We start from the raw sequence: 24,624 nt of genomic DNA, 5'->3' as shown, positions 1-24,624 counted from the left end.
ATCCAAATTAGATCCCGGAGGTCTATAGCACACCCCAAGCACTATCGTAGGAGAGGCTTTACTAGTTTCTTCCCCAATGTAATTTTTGCCCACACGGACTCTGTCTTATCCATTGCATCGCTTCTTATTTCTTTATATTCTACCTCATCATTGATATACAATGCTACTCCACCACCTTACCTTTGTTTCTGTCTTTCCTAAAGAGCACATACCCTTCAATACCTGTAGTCCAGTCATGACTACTATTCCACCATGTTTCTGTTATCCCTATAATATCTGGTTTCACTTCCTGCACCAGTAGTTCTAGTTCCTCCATTTTATTACCTAGGCTCCTCGCATTGGTGTATAAACATCTTAATTTTTGCTGTTTGGCCTCGCTCACATTTTGTACCCTATTAGGCACAGTCATTCTACAGCCAGTATAACCTAATAGACCAGTATCTACACCGCCCTCGCTCCTTATATACATTCTCCTACCCACAGCTGTATCCTTTCTTACTTCGTCTTCTTCCCTCTCAATGCTAAAATCTGGCGTGGAGATTTCCTGGACATCTCCCATCCATCTCCCCCTAATTCCTAGTTTAAAGCTCTCTTTATCAGTTGTGCCAGCCTCGATCCTAGAAGTCTATTTCCTTCCCTACTCAGATGAAGTCCATCCCGAGACAACTGTCCTCTGTCCGTGAATGCCTCCCAGTGGCCATACATCCCAAAGCCCTCCTTATAGCACCACTGCCTAAGCCATCTGTTGACAGTCATAATCTTGTCACACCTTTGTTGCCCTTCTCTAGGAACAGGAAGGATCCCGCTAAAGATCACCTGAGCCTCAATTTCCTTAAGCGTCTTCCCCAGCCTAGCATAGTCTCCCTTAATACTTTCCAGCGAGAATCTAGCCGTATCATTTGTTCCCACATGAAGGATAATTAGGGGATTCTTTCCCGCTCCCTTTAGGATCCTTTTCAACCTCAGGTCTACATCCCGTATCTTAGCACCCGGAAGACAGTGGCCATACATCCCAAAGCCCTCCTTATAGCACCACTGCCTAAGCCATCTTTTGACAGTCATAATCTTGTCACACCTTTGTTGCCCTTCTCTAGGAACAGGAAGGATCCCGCTAAAGATCACCTGAGCCTCAATTTCCTTAAGCGTCTTCCCCAGCCTAGCATAGTCTCCCTTAATACTTTCCAGCGAGAATCTAGCCGTATCATTTGTTCCCACATGAAGGATAATTAGGGGATTCTTTCCCGCTCCCTTTAGGATCCTTTTCAACCTCAGGTCTACATCCCGTATCTTAGCACCTGGAAGACAGTGGCCATACATCCCAAAGCCCTCCTTATAGCACCACTGCCTAAGCCATCTGTTGACAGTCATAATCTTGTCACACCTATGTTGCCCTTCTCTAGGAACAGGAAGGATCCCGCTAAAGATCACCTGAGCCTCAATTTCCTTAAGCGTCTTCCCCAGCCTAGCATAGTCTCCCTTAATACTTTCCAGCGAGAATCTAGCCGTATCATTTGTTCCCACATGAAGGATAATTAGGGGATTCTTTCCCGCTCCCTTTAGGATCCTTTTCAACCTCAGGTCTACATCCCGTATCTTAGCACCCGGAAGACAGCACACCCTTCTATTCTCAGGATCAGCTCTAGTTATAGGCCTGTCTATTCTTCTCAATAAAGAGTCCCCGATCACATAGACCTGCCTTTTCCTGGTGACTGTGCTATTCTCCAGTCTCTCCCCTGTTCCCTCTGGCTGCAAGACCTTTCCATTCCTATTTTCCCTTATAATCTTCTTCAACCCATCCTGTATCCTCCTGGGGCTCATATTTGGTGTAGTCTCCCTTGACTCTTCCGCTTTTCCTATAGGACTAACCTCTCTTCTCTTCTTCCTTACCCTTCCACCTTCAACAAGTACCTGCTGAGCCCCTTCTTCATTTGCCAACTCTGCAAACCTGTTCCTATGCTCTATTTCTCCTTCATTAGCCCATCTTTTCCTCTGCCTGGTTCTTTGAGTCACATGTTTCCACTGACCACTTTCCTCACCCAGTCTCCCCTCAAAATTCCCCAGCCCTGCTTCCATCTGTGAGTCTGAGCTTTTCCCTTCAGATACCTCATGTCTTTGCTCCATCATCTGCTCAAACCCCTTCCTAACTCAACCAGACTTTCCACCTGCATCTCCAAACCTCGGATCTTTTCCTCCATCAGCTCTATCAGACAACATTTCATGCAGAAAAAACTCTTACCGGTTCCCCCCCTCCAGGATCATGTACATACCACAGCTTCCACATCCAGTCATCCTCAATGTGTCTTCCACTACAGGAGTCACTCCCACAGCTGCCTCCATATCTGTCATCACCTTCCCCACCTAAATCCTGTTAATCTGGGAAACACAAGGCACACCAAAAAGACCACCCCCCCCCCCAGCAAAAGCAAACCTCAAACAAGCACCACAATACAAACTCCCACTCAAACTCCCTGTTTAGAGCTCTGTTTGCTAGCTCCTGTGCCGCTGCAGCTGTCTGTGAGACTTTAACTTCCCAGATATAGACTGGAGGACCAGTGTAGTAATAATAATAGGGCTCAGATTTTCCTAGATGCGATAGCTGATGGATTCCGTCATCAAGTAGTTGCTGAACCGACTATAGGGGATGCCATTTTTAGATTTAATTTTGGTGAGTAGCGAGGACCTCATAGAAGAAATGGTTGTAGGGGACAATCTTGGCTCAAGTGATCATGAGCTACATTCAGTTCAAACTAAATGGAAGGATAACAAAAATAAATCTGCAATTAAGGTTTTGATTTCAAAAGGGCTGACTTTCAAAAAGTAAGGAAATTAGTTAGGGAAGTGGATTGGACTGAAGAATTTATGGATCTAAAGGTAGAGGAGGCCTGGGATTACTTTAAATCAAAGCTGCAGAAGCTATCGGAAGCCTGTATCCCAAGAAAGGGGAAAAAATTCATAGGAAGGAGTTGTAGACCAAGCTGGATGAGCAAGCATCTAGAGAGGTGATTAAGAAGAAGCAGAAAGCATACAGGGAGTGGAAGATGGGAGGGATCAGCAAGGAAAGCTACCTAATTGAGGTCAGAACATGTAGGGATAAAGTGAGACGGGCTAAAAGTCGAGTAGAGTTGGACCTTGCAAAGGGAATTAAAACCAATAGTAAAAGGTTCTATAGCCATATAAATAAGAAGAAAACTAAGAAAGAAGAAGTGGGGCCGCTTAACACTGAGGATGGAGTGGAGGTTAAAGATAATCTAGGCATGGCCCAATATCTAAACAAAATACTTTGCCTCAGTCTTTAATAAGGCTAAAGAGGATCTTAGGGATAATGGTAGCATGACAAATGGGAATGAGGATATAGAGGTAGATATTACCATATCTGAGGTAGAAGCGAAACTGAAACAGCTTAATGGACTAAATCGGGAGGCCCAGATCATCTTCATCCAGGAATATTAAAGGAATTGGCACTTGAAATTGCAAGCCCCATTAGCAAGAATTTTTAATGTAAACTGTAACTCAGGAGTAGTACCGAATGATTGGAGAATTGCCTAATATAGTTCCTATTTTTAAGAAGGAAAAAAAAAGTGATCCGGGTAACTTCAGGCCAGTTAGTTTGACATCTGTAGTATGCAAGGTCCTGGAAAAAAATTTTGAAGGAGAAATTAGTTAAGGATATTGAAGTCAGTGGTAAATGGACGAAATACAACATGGTTTTACAAAAGGTAGATCGTGCCAAAACAACCTAATCTCCTTTTTTAAAAGGTAACAGATTTTTTAGATAAAGGAAATGCAGTGGATCTAATTTACCTAGATTTCAGTAAGGCATTTGATACCGTGCCTCATGGGGAATTATTAGTTAAATTGGGAGAAGATGGGGATCAATCTGAACATCAAAAGGTGGATAAGGAATTGGTAAGGGGAGACTGCAACGAGTCCTACTGAAAGGCGAACTGTCAGGTTGGAGTGAGGTACCAGTGGAGTTCCTCAGGGATCGGTTTGGGACCAATCTTATTTAATCTTTTTATTACTGACCTTGGCACAAAAAGTGGAAGTGTGCTAATAAAGTTTGCAGACGATACAAAGCTGGGAGAAACTGCCAATTTGGAGAAGGATCGGGATATTATACAGCAGGATCTGGATGACCTTTGTAAACTGGAGTAATAGTAATAGGATGAAATTAATAGTGAGAAGTGTAAGGTTCTGCATTTAGGGATTAATAACAAGAATTTTAGTTATAAATTGGGGACGCATCAATTAGAAGTAACGGAAGAGGAGAAGGACCTTGGAGTATTGGTTGATCATAGGATGACTATGAGCTGCCAATGTGATATGGCTGTGAAAAAAAGCTAATGCGGTTTTGGGATGCATCAGGAGAGGCATTTCCAGGTAGGGATAAGGAGGTTTTAGTAGCGTTATACAAGGCACTGGTGAGACATCACCTAGAATACTGTGTGCAGTTCTGGTCTCCCATGTTTAAAAAGGATGAATTCAAACTGGAGCCAGGTACAGAGAAGGGCTACTAGGATGATCCGAGGAATGGAAAACTTGTCTTATGAAAGGAGACTTAAGGAGCTTGGCTTGTTAGCCTAACTAAAGAGGTTAAGGGGAGATATGATTGCCTCTATAAATATATCAGAGGGATAAATACAGGAGAGGGAGAGGAATATTTCAGCTCAGCACCCAATGGACACAAGAACAAATGGGTATAACTGGCCACCAGGAAGTTTAGACTTGAAATCAGCCGAAGGTTTTTAACCATCAGAGGAGTGAAGTTTTGGAATAGCCTTCCAAGGGAAGCAGTGGGGCAAAAGATCTATCTGTTTTTAAGATTCTACTTGATAAGTTTATGGAGGCAGTGGTATGATGGGATAATGGTTTTGGTAAGTAATTGATCTTTAAATATCAGGGTAAATAGGCCAAATCCCCTGAGATGGGATATTAGATGGATGGGATCTGAGTTACCCAGGAAAGAATTTTCTGTAGTATGTGGCTGGTGAATCTTGCCCATATGCTCAGGGTTTAGCTGATTGCCATCTTTGGGGTCGGGAAGGAATTTTCCTCCAGGCAGATTGGAGAGGCCCTGGAGGTTTTTTTCGCCTTCCTCTGTAGCCTGGGGCATGGTTGACTTGAGGGAGGCTTCTCTGCTCCTTGAAGTCTTTAAACCATGATTAGGGACTTCAATAGCTCAGACATGGGTGAGGTTTTTTCATAGGAGTGGGTGGGTGAGATTCTGTGGCCTGCGCAGTGCAGGAGGTCAGACTAGATGATCAGAATGGTCCATCTGACCTTAGTATCTATGAATCTATGAATCTAAATGTGAAAGTGTCTGTGGGGGCGAGGGCTACACTACTGGCCCTTCTCCCTCTGGCAAGCGTGGCTTGAGTCTCCACCGTTGGTTGGGTCCTTTCCCACCCTTATGGCCATTCAGAGGCAACAATGGAAGGGACCTAGAGAGATGTCACAGCTCCAAGCTGCATTGATTCCCTCCTGGGAGGTAGGCAGGGCCAGAGCGTGGCACTTCCCCTGTACACTCCCATATCTGTTTAGCTCCATCTGTTCAGAGGTCTAGTGGGAGCCCGAGCCCCGTTGTACGTGGACGGGGACATTGATGCTGCTATGCAGGTGAGGACAGCTCCCGCCATGCACATATAATTAGGGGAAGAATCCAGTCTCCCTTTTCATCTTTGCCATTTGTGTGTGGTCCCATCCCTCACTCTTGAACTGCTCAGATAATGGGGGTTTGTCTGCGATATGATCTGCACATTCTCTCCCTTCCCATGTACATATTTTAAATACCAGCGGGACTGCGAGGGGGAGTCAAAGCCCTCCCTGAAACCTCCCATGTCACTTAATTCCTCAGCACATTGCTCTGTTCTGCTCTGTGCTCCCTAGCAGCAAGGGCAGTGAAATTGATTAACGTTCCAATCTCTGAAGCATGGACACAGCACTTTGGAGCCTAAGCTTTCACTGCTGCTGCATACAGAGGGCAGCAGGGTAGTGCTGCAGGGAAAGAGTGAAACAAAGGGCAAAGAGACAATGCAGGATAGTTTCTTTCTAGACCTAGTCGCTCAGCACACTCCCTCCTGCACACTGGTATGATCCTGTCCACAAAAAAGTAATAGGATACAACATCCCAATACCAATTGCAGGGTATTCGGGATGCTTGTTAAACCAGCTATAAATGGAAGATACCTTGCAAGAAGTCCATTTCCCTGCAAGGGTGGATCGTAGGCCTTAGAGAGAGGATATACCAGCTATTAAACATCTAGGACCAGACTCATCAATATGCTCCAGCTGATGCAAAGCAGCCGTCGACCCAGTTTAACCAGACAGTTAAACTGAGCTTACAGCTGCTTTGTGTTACCAAAGTGGCACAAAGCAGCTGGGGCATACGAGTAAAACTAGCCCCTAAAAGTTTCTTGGGCCTACTCAGCCATCATTTTACCAGCACACTTCAGATGGTGGGGTGGAGATAATAATCACACACAACAATACAATGAAACAAATTAAAAACAAGATGGACGTCACTCTAAAATGACAAAATATCACACATTTACAGGAAATTTTTCCAGGTTTGCAGCTTTAAAGTACAGATAGGAGAATTCAGACTCCCAGGAGCAGCAATGCCATGAAGTTCTTATCCAAAGCCTCTTCCCCACTGCCTAGTCCGAACTGAATATGAACTCTGAAAATAATTACATTATATTGTAGACAAGCTGCCGCCTGTCCTACTTCTAGATGTTCATGGACAAACCTTCTACCACATTGCTAAGTGTTATACTGTGAACAAGACAGTTAATTTATGGTACGTTCCCTGTTCATACAGAATTTGCACAAGTAAACTAGCAATGGTATAAATCTGTAGAATGATAAAAGAGGATTCCCAATGTAAGCAGAAGAATCAAGACTTTTTTTTTAAAAGGCTCACTCCTCTGCAACAGAGAATGAGGTTGCATAACCACTCATCAAAAGGAAAAAAATAAGCATTCTTCTATGTTGAAAATTAATCTGCGCACCAACTTTCAACCCATTCTGGTGCTTACTTAGTTGTTTGACAGGAAATACGGATGCAGTGAAACAACATAAACAAATTCCTGTAGAGGAAACAACTCTGATGGAGACATTCATTTTCTAAATGAAAACACTATGTATTAACACACTTGACTCATGTTCTGTGCAGAACTCTTGATCTATTAATGGAAAGCTTCCTGCATCAAACGTAACTTACAACCAATAAGACGGACAAATCAATGAGCATTGCTTTGAATTTCCTCAAGCACATGCCTTTGGCAGAAGCAATATATTGCCTTGATCATTCTCCTAACCCAAACATTAACCCCTTCTAAATTGCCAGTCTGGAACTTTTGTGGTCAATTATTTATTGCATCTCATCAAGAAGGAGTTCTCAACTGGACCAAGGCTGCTGTGTAGGAAAAGAAAACGGGTATATTGTTTGCTCAGCACAACAATGGGGAACAAAGATAGGGTTACTAGAGCTCTTTATTTAAAGTGAGTTAATAATATCCATATGTTCCACACAGTAAATGACATTCAATGCACTTTAGTGACTCATACATTTATTGCATCACAAAATATGTTGTGTAGCCCATTAAGTTTGATGCATTACACGTAAAAAGCACCGCAGGTCATTTGCAAGTATTTTCAGGATGCAAACTGCCATCCCACCCTGTGCCATCAGCACGCACGTGCACACATGCACTCACTGCTTACTATGTAACACTTCAGATTTGATAGCACCCTTCAGAAGGCATCTGGCACCAACTTCATTCTGCCACCGAGGATGACTTCTTATGAATGATGGCCTTTAGGGCTTCAGCATGCTGGATAAATTATGTGGTTTCTTTTGGTTGGTTTGATTGAAACAGCACCGCTTTTTTTTTCAGACTGCAGTCAAAGAAAGGTTGGAAGAATTGTGGAAAGCTAAATAAGCATTGAAGTTTGCCAGTTGCAGAGTACAGTACGACTTCACTAATTTGCCTGGCATTAACCCATGCACATAGGCCCAGCAGACCACCCCCAATGAGTCAGCATGGAGTGCTCGGCAAGGTGTCCTATCACTCAGCCTGCATTACACACTACGAAGTATTAACTAGCATACCATGAGCAGGATAAGAAAGGCAGAATGGTTCAGTGGAGAAAGCTGGATGTAAGGAGAAACTGAGCTCTTCTTCTGGTTCTGCCACTGACTTGCGTGTCATTGTGGATATGTTTGCAAGGCAGAGAGCACCCTTAATGATCCAAGTGCCTAACCCATTGCACGAGGTGCTCACCATTGAGCCCTCAAACTCTGCCCCTCATTTACCCAACTGCCTAAGTAGGGAAAATGAGTCTGATCTATCTTTGTAAATGCTTCAGATATTGCTCTTGCTGAGATGCAGCATAAATCATTATGCTTTTTTTACTGTCTCTTAGTTACACGCTAGTTTAAAAAAAAATCAGTAATTTCACTATGGGTTTCCCAATTACCAGCATGAATCAGGGAGGTTCTCCTGCAGTGAATAATAAATATAACTTTGTGCTTATCCCTTCATATGAGGATCAGAAAGCTCTAGCACAAACACTAAAAGCTCCCATTACCTCTTGTGCTACAGATACAGGACTTAATACTCATCTGATTCTTGGCAAAAATAGATTCAAGCATAGACCCCAGGAGTCCTGACTGCCAGGTCCCTTGCTCTTGGCACATGGGAGCTCTGATCTTTTGCCATCCAGAAGTCCCAGCCTCAAAGTCCAAATTTGGAAGACGTTTTTTCAAAAAACAGATTGGAAAACTCCCTTCATTTATTATTCTTTTTGTAGTCAAATGTTTTTTCTGGTTCCCTATTCTAAATGGCACTACTGGCAAAATAACATCCGCAATGTAAAGTGCTAAGGAAGGAAAATAAATGAGTGACTTAATAAGTCAGATTGTTCTTATCTGACTGGTTGTCTTGGTGCTTTATCTGTTAAATATTTCTTCTCTTACCTTTTACCTTTCAAGGATTATTTTTATTATGTATTTGTATTACCTTAGCACCTAGGAACACTAGTTATGGGCACCCATTGTACTTGATGCTGTATAAACACAGAATAAAAAGTCCCTGCCTTTGCCTCCAAAAATGCAATCCCGGTTGGCCAGCATCTATACCATCCTTGCTTCTCTTCTCAGAGCTAGAAGTTCAAAGGCCTAACAACATGGGCACGTGTACACAGTTCAGGCTATAGGCTGGAGGACTCCAAAAAGATACCTATAAAATCCTTACTGTTCTAACTAATGATAGATTCAGTGCCACCACTTGTGCAGTTATTTTTACAAGCAATCAGAGGCTTTCTTTATGCAGACTCACCAATGATAAAGGAAAAAGCCCAGAGTCTCTGTGTACAATCATTGTATTCATCCATTTCCTTATATGGAGGTCCAGGCTTCTCCTTAAGAAAGCTGCCCCTTCTGATGGTGGTATCTGTCAGTGTGATTGGGGAGCATATTGAACTGGACTTCCCCCACATTGCCCCACTGGAAAACTGAAGGCCAGGTGGTGGATACATGATCACTGCAACCCCCCAACCTTCAAGCAAACTTTCTATGGAGTGCCTTGGATATCCTGGCAACCGACCGCTAAACTGAGCTTATTGACCTAGGGCAGAGGTTCTTAAACTCTGGTCTGCAGACCACCAATGATCTGCAAGCTCCATTCAGGTGGTCCGCAGATAGTTCCTTCTATGGTGTGCACCTGGGCGGTTACACACGAGAGAATAAGGGCCACCCACCTAATCAGTGGAGCTGCACAGGCGTGGCTCCACTAATTAGGTGCCTGGACCCTAGAGAAGATGCACATGTAAAGTGATGTGGGTGGGAATGGGGGTAGGTTGGGGGGAATAGGGGCTAGATTGGAGGGGGGCAGTGGGGTGAGGTGGGGGAAATAGGAGGTGGGTGGGGGGACAGTGGGGTGAGAAGAGGAGTGGGGGCAATTTGGGATGTGCAGGGCTGCGGCACCAGAGCAACTTTCTCCAGCTTCAGGGCTACAGCTGCTGGGGAGAGAACCTCCTCCTTCCCAGCCCAGCTCGGTGGGTGCCACGGCAGAGGAGAGACTACTGATATAAAATATGAGATGTGTGCTTTTATTTGTAGAACAAAACACGCTAATTATTATTTAGGTTTTTTTATATAGCACTTTTCTCCAAAGTGCTTACAATAGTTAGCTAACAGTACAAACAACATTTGGAAAGATCATTAAGTGGTCCGCCGAGACCCTCAGCAATTTTCAAGTGGTCCGCAGAAAAAAAAGTTTGAGAACCACTGACCTAGGGGTTGATCTTACTCCACTGAAGTATGTGAGAGTTTTGCCATTGATTTCACACTCTAATGACTTGGATTTATTCTGCTGTTGGTAAGATCAGAATCTAGCCCCACAGGGACGGAGACAAAGAAACAGAGAGAGTGCATGCACGTCTGTCAGTTATTAGCTGGTTTTGGAATGAAATAAATATATTTCATTACCTCCCAGGGGTTGTATTTAGTCAGTTTGTAGACTTAAGATGATTCCATTATTACCTGGTCCCATCTCAGTTATTGCTTGGTATCCTAGGCAAGTCAGAATTTTTAGATTATTTTGTGATACACTCTGATTCACTATGGAGGAGGGAGATGGAAATGCAGTGGACTGGCACACATTACAGTTAGTAACTTTTAAGGGAAGTGGATGCTTTATTTCTGCTTTTCTTATTCTCTGGTTATAAAGAAATAACCCTGCTGAATAAAATGTCATGGGCTTTTTGACCAATGACCGTGTTTACAGTGAACACAGTCTGATCTGCGTGTACAGAGTGGTTTAACTATCTGACTCTGCTTGTAGGTATAGGATTAGGTGCCAAGAACCTTGAACTCCAGCTGAAGTCATTCAGTGGGAGCTGAAGGTACTCAGCACCTCTTAGATGTGGCTCAGTAACTGGCAGGACCAAACCACTACAGAACATGAAGATAATTTTTGCTCGTGGCTCACAAAGCCTAATTGCCTCTTTCTTACACCACTAAAAATCCATCATCTTCAGTGCAGCCACTACTGAGTTACCCCAGTCTAAGTGAATGGAGAATCAGATCCTCACCCATTACTGTGATCTAAACCAAAGCAAAATCCTGACACACCTTTTGATTTATAAAGCCAGCTTCTGGCCCCCTGACCATGTCAGCATTAGCAATTTCCTTCAAATTTCCACCACTGCACCTCCAGCAGTAGTATCAACTGCAGGAGCAATGATGTAGGTAGGCTCTGGTGTTTCAACTGGATTGTCAAATAAACCAGTTCTGAGCAGGGAGAGGTGACATAATAGTTAAGGGCAGATTTTCAAAACAGCTCAGCACCAGCAGCTGACTGAAAACAATGGCTGCTGCCAGAAACTGAGCACTGTTGGAAATCTGACCGCTTCATGTAAGACTCTCCTTTTCCACAGTGCTAGTGATTTTAGGGGTCTGGTTTTGGATGCCCAATGATCTTCTGTGAGAATGTACTCACGCTTGTCCTGAAAACCAGGCCTTTTAAAGATGTCTCAAATTGGGCACTCAAAAAATGAAGGATCCCAAAATCATTAGTTAATGATAGGTGGAAATGCCCAAATGGGAGCTGAGTAGTTTTGAAAATCTGACCCTAGATTGTAAGCTCATTGGGACAGGGGCTGTGTTTGTGAGCACCTAGCATAATGGAGTTCTTGGTCCAAGACTAGGACTTCTAGGTCTACGATAATACAAATAAATAATAATATGCCAGCAGATGGTCTGCACCAACATTTCTAGTATAATCCCTACTGGGGAGCTGTTCCAAGGGAAAAATTAAGAAAAAATGCTGGTGTAGACACTACCCCAAGTTCTCTTTTCAGTGAAATGTAACAAGATCGTTATTTTTTGACCTCTGTAGTTGATGTTAGCATTGCTTTGTTCAAATACAATACAGGGAAGTATCAAATATGGACTTATTAAAATTCCCTTTTAAAACAAAATGTTCTATTCTCTAATTCTCTAAAAGTTAACAGAACAGCTGTTAATTGCAGAAAGGGGGTGTGCTGTGTGCGGGGTGTTGGAGATGAAAAGAGGAGAAAATAAAATACATGTGATACAGCAACTCATTATTAATGTGAAAAACCCTCTCAGTGACACACAGAATGAGTTAAGCTGTACTAGGAGGCCGCCTCAAAAGAGCACATAGTCTGGAAGAAATGTTAATACCGATACACTTGCAAAGCCAATATTAGACAAAACAAGAAGAAAGTCTGAAATAAGACTCATCATGCAACATCCCTAACAGCCACCCCAAAAGCAGTTTTTAAATTGTTTGAAATCTTAAGAAAAATCTGGTTCCATCTGATTACATTATAAGTATGCTTTGCTACCAGTTTTTCACGGAAGGAGAAACAATATATTTGGTTTTCAGTGGAAGCTATTTTTTTTTCCCTAAGAAGCATTCCCAATAGAATGCAGATCAGTGCAGACCCATCTTTATATATATGTCTCAATTCAAGTTACCATACAATGAATTTAACAGATAATTTTCAGAAAAGCTCTGCTGTAAAAGGTGTCATTTGTACAGTTATTATTTTTATTAATTTCCCCTTCAATATATGGGCTCATATCCTCAGCTCGTGTAAGTCAACATAGCTCCCTTGACTACAATGGGATTACACCAATTTACAGCAGCTGAGAATCTGTCCCTCTTTTTTTGCATTCTGCAGGTAAACAGACAATAGAATTCCTCTTTCTGTTAACATTAGTAAATGAAAATTCAGACACATGTGATGTTATATTGTGATTCACAAGCCAAGTATCTTAATGTTTATATTGTGATATAACTAATGAGTCAGCCACTCATCTGCTTTCTGCAGCCATTCTCTGAGATAGACAAGATTTTTTTTGGAAGTAGGACCAGATGGGATGACAATTTATGGTAGGGCAATTTTCACTGTGATGTTGTTGTTGTTGTGATTATTGTGCTTAAAAATTTACCCTAAGCAATTGTGAAAAGTATGTGAAAGTTCAGAGCATGTCACCATAATCTATGACTTGCCGTCTGCTTGAGAATTATCCATGGAAAATAAGTCAAACTGTTTTCAATAAATGAACGTTATGAAAAGGTTGCAGGGAAACCAAACAGAAAAACTGAATTAGTCCAAACAAAAATGGCCTGCTAATCATCAGGTAAAACAAGAAAGTGTGGGAACAAAGTTACCTAAGCCAAGTTTAGCCTTATAGAAACAGATTTAGTTAGTGGACAAAATAATGAGGATAAAACATGCGACCCACTTTGACTCCTTTTTGAGTTCTTAAAAGACACATTGAAAAAAAGAAATTATTTCCTCCCAACTCATCCCCTGACCAGCCAACACTGCAACTAATCTTGATTCATCTCAGCTTCCTCGACCTAAGTCAGGAGCTCATCAGGAGAAGGACGTTCTTCCAGAAAGGAAGGCCAGCTGGCTTGCTCTTCTTTAAGGAACTTTGTTTTCACCTGTGAGAGCTGAAAGTCATCACACAATCATACCATCCAGTCCTCAGCCCATCGGTGGGAATACCTAATTTGCTGAACTGCAGAGACAAGTAAGATTCTGTACTGTTGTCCACTCCCTTGTTGTGTTACTTTCTCACCTCCCTCTTTTCTCCCATTCTCTCAGCTTTTCATTGAATCCTAAAATCAACTATACTGCATTCATCCAGATCTGCCTTGTCTAAGGACAAAGGATCTAAAAGATGACATCCCTGACCAGAGCATGAGCCAGGGTCCAAGCAGCAGGTGTTGTGGTTGACTTGCCAGCCGAAGCATCTACTCATAACTAACCAGCAGTCCAGTGTTCCAAAAACATCAACAGAAGCCATATTTCACCCATATTTCCTAATCTGTCTCCCCAACCTTGTGTCTATCTGTTAAGAACAGGGTAAGTAAATGCACTTCCCACTGAGGGTAAAATTAACCTTTTCCTTATCAAAGAAAGATTGTTCTGAAACTAAGAGACCGATATTCTGTCTCCAAAAGGAGAAGGATTTTAAACGTTATGATTAAGTTTGTTTTGCATAATCTCTCAACTGCAGTTTCAATATGAATGTGTGTTTTTCTTTCTTGTTCTTTCTTGTGTTTAATCAATAAACTTTCTATTTGAATGAATGCTTTTGGGTGTTCGCCAAATAACCATGTAGACTCAAGGTCTCTGTAGAAACATAACCCCAAACCTATCTATCACTGTTTAATGTTAGACAGCAAAAGGGCTTATAAACATCTTTACATCTTTAAGCCTTGGAGATCAATAGCAGTACAACAGTGTGTATAGTAGACACACACACATATATACAGTGATTGCCATTAAAAGGTCAGCATTAGTCAACAGTTATCATGACACATTATCTGTGACACCACTACTGATGGGTGCCAGCGATGACTGTGTGTGGGTGTGAGAGAGAGAGATTTAATATTCCAGGTATGGGGAAATACTGCATTTTTCTCAGGTAACACTCGATGGTAACTGCAGGTAAATGTTGAATTTTTAATAGCAACCACTGTGTATACCTGATGCAATAAATATACTATCTATATAAGATATAGATATAAAACACATCCACACATTCCTCTGTACAATTTGAGGAGAAAATAGATACAGAAAAAGCAGTTAACAGTAAGTAATCCGAATTTTGAGATAAATGACAGTCACATCCCTCCCATTTGCATTGTCAGAAGTACAAGCAAAGTTGTGACTCTTCATTAAAAATAATAAACACACTATGACAGAATAGTACATAATTTATTAACAAAAATTTTAATAAATCTGAAGAAAAAAAGTCTTTGGTGACACTATCTATAAAAACAACCTATCTTTGATGGTAAACCTATAATGTTATACAGGTTAATGAAGTAAATCAAGTTATATGGCTTTGTAATTTTTTTCTCTCTCTCTGTTACACACTTTCTTGAAGTTTAATTACACCATATTATAGTCAAACGGGGGGAAGAGGGGACGCTTTAAAAAAAAAAGATGTGGCAGCACTATGAAAACATTGGTAAAACATTAGAAATTTTTCCCCCAAATGTACATTTTACACAAAATAAGGTATGATTTTTTTTTGTTTGCTTTACAATGGCCCATCTAAGTATTCCCAGTTTGATTTTTCATCCTGTTCAATCATATACTATACATATTATCTCTCAAAATAAATATACAAGATTATGTACACTGTCACAAAGCCTATTTGATCACCCCTAATTTCAGTGTGAAATGATAATTCATGTCAACGAGGGAGAAAAATCCTAATGCATCCTAATGGTTACAAAGAAATTAACTACAGCTGTAAAAAAGCATGTAATGACATAAAATAAGTTGGTATATAGGTCAGCTTGACATCACATTACGCAAGGGTGAGACATACAAAGCTTGGAGGACTCTGTTTCATTATCCTAGAGACAATGGCTCTGATCCTGCAGTGGGAAGACCCCAGCACCTGCAAAAAGCTTAGTTGACTTCTACAGGGGTCTGCAAAGGATCATGGGTCCATATATGCAAAGTACTCATTGAAGTCAATAGATCCCACTGTAGGACTGGGCTACTGTCTTTTATGGCAATGTTTCTTTGCACCTTGCTAAAGCTGCAATTTCCACAGCAAAGCCAGACTGGAAAAAAAAAACCATCCTTTCTTTGTTGTAAGGGAATGCTTGATTGGGGGATTTAACAAATAGATTTCTATCAAAAAGGTATTATAACGAAAACCACATACTATTCTTTTGTTTTGGGAAGGGGAGACAGACACAAGTATGTTGCATTTTAGGCAGGGGAAAAAGAAGGTTTTATTTTTTAAGGACAGAATCGATGTACAGCTGAATATAGGCTGGTACAATTGTTTCAATGTCAAATTATCACTTCCATTTTTGACATACAATATTTTGTGGAAAAGAGGTATTTTAAAAGAGGGGCTCATTGGTGAAAGATTAATTTCTTTATCAAACCTGGCTCTAAAAAGAAATTGAAATCTCTGCTTGATCAAATCCATGGTGGATTCAAATGGTAAAGTAAATCAAAGCGCTCAAAAACTGCATATCATTATGAAATCGTTGCAAAGCTTAAACATTCACATTTAGAAAAAGTTGTGGGAATAATTAGAGTTTTTCAAAAATGGAAGGATCACAAATAAGATCTCACACAGCCCCAAGGCGCCGTGAGGGGAGCCAGGCATTCTCTAATCCTGGAAGTTTGCCCCTACTTTTATGTCTCATTTTTCTCATTATGAAACCCTCTTCCAGCAATGGGTCTCATTCAAACAACAACCAAGTGGGGATTTTTTTTAATAAATTCAATTAAAAATTAATTACTTCTCCCAAACCCTGATCCCTGTTTTTATTCAGTTTTAATAGCATGGATCTATTCACATAAATCCAAGTCACCCCTGATGAAATTAAGGTTGGTAACCTTTACTAAAGGCCACATACTTAACACTCCTTCAAGTCAGCAGGCATTCAAGTACCTGTAACGTAAAGGCTAACATAGCCTGCTGTTAACAAAAAACAAACAAACCTAGAACAGAAAAATCAAGAGAGGAAAGCAACAAGGAGACACTTTTGCTTGAGCACCATTTGAATTAAGAAAAAATAAACACTGACACATTCATAGGACATGATAAAGAGGGTTTTGTTTGCTACAGAAACTGAACAGCTCTGTACAGCACAGTTACACGTCAAGGTGTGGAGGAGAGGTGGGAGGTGAGGGTGTGAAACATGCTTAGCATCCTTCAGGAGCACTGGCTGATAAAGTTTTCACTGTGGCTAATGCATAAAGTTCTAAACTGGCTCTGCATCCAACTTTCAACGCTCAGCGAGGAACTGAATCTCCACACATGGGCAGAAGATCTATGGCCATTAGCAAGGTTGGCAGTGAGATGCATTCTTTGCTAGAGAGATGGCTATGGCTTGGTAACATTACACAGAAAAGTGCCTCATACCTATCCAAAACCGATCTGAAGTTCAGCTTTTTATAGTTGCTTCTTTAATTAGTGATCTAGAAACAGAAAGAGCCCTGAACGATATTCAGATTTAGCCCCCTTACTCTCTTTTTGCCACTCATGGAAACTACACATAAAAAGAACACTGAAGAGATGCTGTCAAAGAATTTTAGCCCAAGATTTCACCTGCTGCCCTTTAAAAATGGATAATACCCGCTGCCTTTTCTTAAGAACCCATCCTACTTCTGCCAAGAAATTACATTACATAAAAGAAAAGCAGAACTCTGGGCATTATTTTTGTATAATGACCTAGCCCCCACAACCCTCAGGCACTTCTCTTGCTGGCTAGAGGCCCATTGCCTAGCTCCCAGAGCGAGCTGCTGAAACAGCCATGTGCTTGTCCACAAACAAAACAAACAAACTAGGAGCTGTGCTGGGCTTGTCCACTATTTGAATGACAGGACAAAATGTTCACAAATGGGTGCCTTGAAGATGGGCCATATTTTAGCACCTAAATAAGAGGCCTCAAGAAAGGAGACCCAATGGGAGCTGTTGGGTGATCAGCACTTTTGAAAATCAGGCCAACAGAGTTTGGTCTCTTGCTCCCTAAGTGCAAAAATTAGAGTAAGGAAAGTTCAAAAGACCTTGGCAGTGTCATTTATGGGGTTTGGCTCAGACTTAAACAACAGCGCCAGGAACTTGAGAACTCTGCCCCTAACTCACTGTATTGTACTTGGTTATTGCGGTTCATATGGTAAGAAAGCCACTGGTTGGAATATCCCAACAGGAGATCATGTACTAACAAACAGTAACAGTATTGTGCACTTCTGTATCTTTCTGCTGAGGAGCTTATATGTTTTGCTACAAACACTAATTAAACTTCATCACCCCTTTGGGAGATAAACTTTACTATGTCAATTTTACAGCAGGGTAAATTGAGGCACACAGTGATTAAGTGATTTGACCAAAGCCACATGAGGAATCAGTGGCTGAGTTAGGAATAGAACCCAGTAACTCTGACCCAACCACCTTCACTCTTTCTCTGGCTTCGAGAACACGCTCTCTCCATCCCCTGTATCAACTGTCTAGACCAGGGGTTCTCACAAAAATTTTTTTGATGGCCTCAGAGTGCGGCCCAACTCTTGCAGATAGCTGCTCTGGAAATTTTTCCTAAAATATTTAATTAACTTTAGGGGAAAAAATAAATAAATATGCACGTATACATGTCCAAATCACTGTAATTTATTTATGTGGTTTATTTATTTATTGCAGAATCAATAAAAAATAATGTAGTTGTCTCTATTCTTTACTGGAGCTAAACAGAATTGAAACACTAATAAGGTGCTTTGCACATTCTTGTTTCTTTTCTTTTTTGGTTGCTTTTTTAAAAAGAGTTGCTGGCTAGTAAGTCTGCTGCTGTGAAAAGTGATGCTAGCATATTAATATCACTTTGCAGAGCCTCCCTGCTAGCTGCTAAGTCTGCTGTGAAAAGTGATATTAACAAACATACAAGTATCACTTTTCACAGCAGACTTACTAAGCCCTGAATAGGGAGGTGGATAGGGAGGCAAGCAGGCCAGGGGCAATAAAGGGAATGGATGGGGGGCTGGCAGAGACAGCAGGGGCCAAGGGGAATGGGGGGTGAGCCCAGGGCCGAAGCCTACTGCTGCACAGCCAAGGGCTGAAGCTGGAGCCCACTGTAGCACAGCCTAGGACATAGAGCCTTGTGCCCTGCACCTGGGGAATGGGGCCTGGGGATGGATCACAAGGCGAAGATGAAGCAGGAAGCCCCATGCCAGAAGCCTGAGGCTGAAGCCTGATCCCACAGCCCCCCACAGAAAGGTGGGGAACTCACTGGCTGCCTGCTCCTCCAGCATTTGAGTCCCCAGAGTGGGACAAGGCCCAGTCCCTGCTGGTGGCTCCAGGGGAAGGGCTGCTGCTTTCCCACCTCTCCTCCAATCACCACCCAGGAGTGTGGCCGCAAGAAAAGTCCCTGGTGGCCAAATTTGAGAAACGCTGGTCTAGACACAAAGGAATGAGGTAAGGAATGCTCTGAAGTGGTTTTATCTGGGGCCAAAGTCGCACCTTCTTGCTGTTATTTTAACACACTTTTTTGTGAGTGACTACTGTTATCAAATACCCCAGAGACATCTCGTGGAAATATGAGACAGTAAAAACAATTTATAAAAGTGCTTATTTATCCAGTAGATTGTAATCGCTTCTTTTTAGCTTAAATCAGTGTTTTTATTTTATTCCTACAATTTAAAGATATATGTAACTAGTTCACACTATGGTGTAAATAACTGAAATGTTTCTGTTTGAAATGAGAAAACCATTTGAGAGTTATAAGGAGTACAAAAAAGCACCTGGAACTACCACATGTATCTTTGGGCCAGATTCTACCTTGAGTTACCATGGGTTACATCTGGAGTAACTATTGCCATTGATAGAAATACTCCAGATGCCAACAGAACTCCAGGATGGAATCTGGTCACTTGCTTTCACTCTTTCAACTATGGAATACCTAGACTGATTTGATTTTCTTCAATGCAAGGGGTTTCAGGCAAAGTCCTTGTAAGTCAAACTCTAGTCCAGAAAACACTCTTTTTTTCCTTTTAACATCAAACTACTACCTCTTCCTCCCATCCCCCTTCAAAACAAGGGGATTAAAATGGGAATGTTGATAGACCCTTAACTATTGTGACATAAATAGTGCCGCCATGATACATATTCCCCTGCACACAAGAAGAGCAACTCATGCAAACTGTAGCTTACCCATCACTGTAGCAATAGCTGCTATATTTTTTTTGTCCGCTCATAACAGGTATAAAATTAAAACAGAACTTCCGAACTCCTGCCACACCCTGATGAGAGAAATCAGGATGATTTCTTACGAGTCATTCATAATTCAAATAGAACCTCCACCAATAAAAGGCATTGGATTCCTCCCTTTGACTTCCATCCTATCTGTTTTTTCTTTGTGCAAACCAGACAATCGATTAATATTTCCTCGGCAATCTTTTTTCCCCATTTAAAAATAGGGTCTAATTGTCTTTGTTTCCTAAAGGGAAGGATCTTAACTATGCTTCACTAAATGGACATTCTTCAGCTTTCCCTCTGTGCAATAGAATGGTTGATACATTTACTGTCCATTGACTTGAGCAGTGAAAGAGAAAATTAAAAAAAAAGGCAAAAAAAAAAAGGCAGTAAGTGAAACAATGTTTAATTTCTGTCCTGTTTGTGCTTGACTTTTATTTTTGTTTTTTTTTGAAACTGCTGCAATTTTTACCTGCGAGAGCTGAACTTTTAATTTTGCAATTCTCATTCGGTTTTCCCTGCAATGATATTAAAATGCTTGTAAGAAAGCAATGGCAGCTTCGAATGCTTGTAAGAAAGGAATGGCAACTTGGAAATATTCACACCCAACACCATTTTGATTAAAGAAAGAACTCTGTTTTTAATAGTTGTGGGTTTTTTTGATCATTAAAAAAGTTTTAACCTGCATAGCAATCATTTCAAAAATAATTATTTAATGTTCCATAATGAAACTGTACACAACCTAGTCTTGAACGACAGAAGCCTGTGAGGTGGTTTGAAGCAGTCCAGCACAATGATTCCTTGGAGCCACACAACTCTGCTTTCCACTTGCATGTGTTTTTGTCCTCGGTACAGTCTGGCTCCAAGTGTCCGTGGATCTGCACTGGGCATGGAGAAGAGTTCAGTCCCCTCAGCAGGGCTCCTCAAAGTCGTTCAATGTCTCGATATTTCTTCCTCAGGATGGAGACCTGATCTTTAAAGAGGACAGGGTCAAGCCTCATCTGAGAATGGATCAGCGGCATATAGCCAAACCAGCTGGCGAAAGTGTTCATGCAGCTCTGCCGCTGGGCAAAATGATCTGGGTCAGCCCAGCGGGAAGCCCTGGAAGTCTGAATGGAGAGAAAGAAAATGCTAAGTCATCATGTCAACAACGCTGTGTAAATGGCAGGAGACAAGGTGTGGCTGAGGCTGTGCTGTGAGGTGATCTCAGCACCTCATCATCTGGCTCTAAAACCTCAACATAGGGCTGACATTTGGTAAGAAATAGATACTTGGTATCTAGATTTCAAGCCACATGGACCAAATTCTGACCATAGTAACAGCTGGACAACTTATTATTACTTATTATTTGTATTGCAATGGTGACTAGGAGCCTGAGGCATGGACCAGGATGCCATTGTGCCAGGTGCTGTACAAACAGAAGAGAAAGACAGTCTCTGCCCCAAGGGGCTTACAGTCTAAGTGTAAGGCAAGAGACAACAGATGGATACAGACAGATGGGGGAGTACAAGGAAATAATGAAACAATACTGGTCAACATGATAAGCACTGTGCAGGGCCACCCAGAGGTGGGGGCAAGTGGGGGCAATTTGCCCCAGGCCCTGCAGGGGCCCCCAGGCGTATATAGTATTCCATAGTATTGCAACCTTTTTTTATGGACAGGCCAGGGGCGTAGCCAGGTGCAGTGAACAGGGCAAGCGATCACAAAAAAGGCACCACCCACTGCGGCGCTTTTACTCACCCGGTGGCACTTTTACTGACAGGGCCAGTGCTCCAGGTCTTCGGCGGCATTTCTGCGGCGGGTCCTTCAAGGCCACCGAACACACCCGGAGCGAGTGAAGGACACATTGCTGAAATGCCACCGAAGACCCGGAGCGCCGCTGGGTGAGTAAAAATTAAAAAGGCGCTTAATTAATTAAAGGGCCCCTAAAATTGCTTTGCCCCAGGGCCCCTGAATCCTCTGGGCGGCCCTGGCATTGCGTGCCTTTGGCTTTGTGACTTTTAAAAGTCTTTTGGTTTTTGATGATCATTAGGCTTGTTTAGAACAGAAATACCTTGGGATAAATCCCCTGAAATATGTCAAGACATATCTCTATTTCAACCCAATTCCCAGATTATTTTTGATAGCAATAAAACATTATTCCCCCCAGGAAAGGCCAAGCCATTTGGGGTGCAAATGTCAAAGTTAATTATGCAACCCCCAAGCTATATTCTAACACATGTCATCAATGGGCACACATGGCAGCTTGAGTAGCCAGAGTGTTCATGTAAGAGCTTCAAAATAGCCCAAGGGCCCCCAAACTAACAGCCCAATCCAAGTCTCACTGAGGTCTATGAGAGTTGGAGGAGGCCATAAAACGCCTAATTTTGGGAGTTGACGTTGGAGTCAATTTGAGTGGAGAATGCTGAATCTCACAGGACTGAGCCCTAAGAGATGAACACTGTAACACCATTATAGTTTGTCAGGTCAAAAATTCATTTTGAGGGCCCAGTCCTGCATCCCTTATGCATGAGTAATTCCACTGAGTTTGTGATTTCAGTGGAACTTAATGCAAAAACTCACTCAGCTGTGTAAGTGTCAGCATGATCAGGGCTTTAGAATATTGCCTACAAATAAACGGGCACTACAGGTGCTCAGACAGCACGGTGGATGGAGCCAGCAGAATACACTTCGATAGAGAAGTAGAGAAAATAAACTGAAATGAATCACAGAAATGATTACATTCCATCAGATCATGCTAATATAGCACTTTTCAAAATTAGTATGAAAGCTACATTTCATATTTACCTAAAATACTAATAACCTTACTTTCAGAGGTTCTGATCATCCACAACTCCCATTAAGGTCCATAGCAGCTATGGGTACTCAGCACCTCTGAAAATCAGGCTCTAAAAGCTTTGAGGGAGTTGTTATTCTCCATTTGGAAAATAATGCACCTCACTGTATGTAGGAACCCACTCGATCCAAAACAATTCTTTGAAACAACAGACTATAAGTGTTCAGAAAGTGCCATAAAAATCTATTTTGTGCCATCTCTGATATGTTTGCGTGGCACTTTACTTTTGTTTGTACTGCAATTTTTTTTTAAACAACGTAAACTCAAAGTGTGTTAATTAAATGTTAAAACAGTGATAGAGTCAGGAAAACTGGCCATTTTAACTCGAACAGTAGATTATAATGTGCACTAATCCCAGACACTTGATTATACATAATCACAACAGGGCAGGCTAGGAAAAGTGTGCTCTGGCGGATTATAGAAGACGTCCACCCATTAGCATTGAATTTCCATATGACTATTAATCGGTGTCACAACCTTAAGGTTCTGTTATGTTAATTTTTTATTTGTCTTTTCAAGGGATTACGAACATGGACCATTCAATTCCCTGTTGCTACAGGTACAGCTTGTTTTAGGAAGACAATTGTAACTCATTTTTCACTTACATTACCATCTCCTGCAAAGACAAGCCTGTATGTAGTCTGAACTGAAGAGCCAAAGTACAGCTCTGTGGACCAGTGGAACTCAAATGGGTAGCGGAAGGTACCTTCTGAATGGTGCAGATAGAGGCATTTTGGCCATGTAAAGCCCTCTTCTGGGTGCTTCAGTGAGCACACCAACCAGTGGTACCTGTGGCACCAGAGCACTGAATTGTTAGTACTATCAATTGGAGCCATGGTTATGCCCTCATCCAACTCTCATCTTTCTCTTTAGTGTGCAGTACTTATGGCTCTGCTGGTCTCCTTTCTTCCCTACAACACAGCAGCAGCACTGGCCATGGGCTGCCTCCTGCACAGATATGCTGGGGGCGCACTGTGTCCTCTACTCCCACGACTCACTTATGCAAGGCAAGAACAGTAGAGCGCCATGCTTGCCAAGTTTCTGTGTTATAAAAGATATTCTTTTCAGGGGGCAGGATCCTTAACTAGTAGCTAGAGAAAGCAAATCTGCTCACTATGAAAACTAATTCTAAAATAAATAATTTTCCTAGGAACTACAGAGGCTATTGATCATATTGTGTCAGCAGTGAGACAAATATAACAGCACGTGGATGGTTCTTCCTTATCTCCTTAACGAAGCAACTTGAAATAAACATTTGAAAATAACAAATTACATCTGTTGTGACCCAGTTTAAGAACACTGCTCCAGTCATATTGAGAATGCAGTATAATTTTTAAATAACGCAGAGATTTCTCTGTACATTACATTCATTAATAATCATTAAAAAAAAAACCTTTTAGAACAGCACAATAGGCTTGCATTTATACTATTAATTAGAAAATTCTCTTAACTGAAATTCAGCTGTCATGGAATCTGTTGCATGAGTTTTACATCACCATGAATAAATAAAACAATACGGGAAAATGAGGGAGAGGATGTTGCATTCCACAGGCAGATATTTTCTATCTCTATTGTTGGATTTTCCTTCGGTTCATTAAAAATATTCCCAGCTCCATTTATGATTTTATCAAACAAGGAATCATGAAAAATTAAGCAGAATTTCATTCAGCCCAGAGGTTTCCTACAAAATGTGTCTGGTCTGAAAGCGAAAAGTGATTTTACCAAGACGACTCAAAGGATAAAACATGCTCTAGACACATACCTGCCCCATCATGGTCTCCTTATACTGTTTTTTCTGTGTTACTTTGATTGGAGGCAGTTTTGTCACAGCAGACACCAAAAAATTCATTAGAATGTCCTCACAATTGGCCAGTTGGTCCACCATATTCTTCAGGCTGGCAGGCAGGTAATGAGTGTACAGGTAGTGATAATATCTAGAAATCCAACAACATGGGTATTAATGCAAGTCTTTGCCTGAGGCTCATGGACACCACAGGATTTCAATCCCAGTTGAGGC

At 41.6% G+C, this 24,624-nt stretch overlaps 1 protein-coding gene across 1 annotated transcript in view; it reads right to left on the bottom strand.

Annotated features, from left to right (window-relative positions):
- Positions 1 to 20,467: 20,467 nt before the first annotated feature.
- EXT1 (exostosin glycosyltransferase 1) overlaps positions 20,468 to 24,624 on the bottom strand; it is a 260,725-nt gene continuing 256,568 nt past the window's right edge. Inside the window, exons 10-11 of the mRNA XM_038392961.2 lie at positions 24,370 to 24,541; positions 20,468 to 20,880 (exon numbers count right to left, since the gene is read on the bottom strand). Coding sequence (XP_038248889.1) covers positions 20,695 to 20,880; positions 24,370 to 24,541 — 358 coding nt within the window. The 3' untranslated portion in view covers positions 20,468 to 20,694. The remainder of the gene's footprint in view (positions 20,881 to 24,369; positions 24,542 to 24,624) is intronic.

The sequence above is a fragment of the Dermochelys coriacea genome, chromosome 2, assembly GCF_009764565.3.
Source record: "Dermochelys coriacea isolate rDerCor1 chromosome 2, rDerCor1.pri.v4, whole genome shotgun sequence".
In the NCBI taxonomy this organism is placed as follows: domain Eukaryota; kingdom Metazoa; phylum Chordata; order Testudines; family Dermochelyidae; genus Dermochelys; species Dermochelys coriacea.
This window is presented reverse-complemented; position numbering and strand designations above follow the sequence as displayed.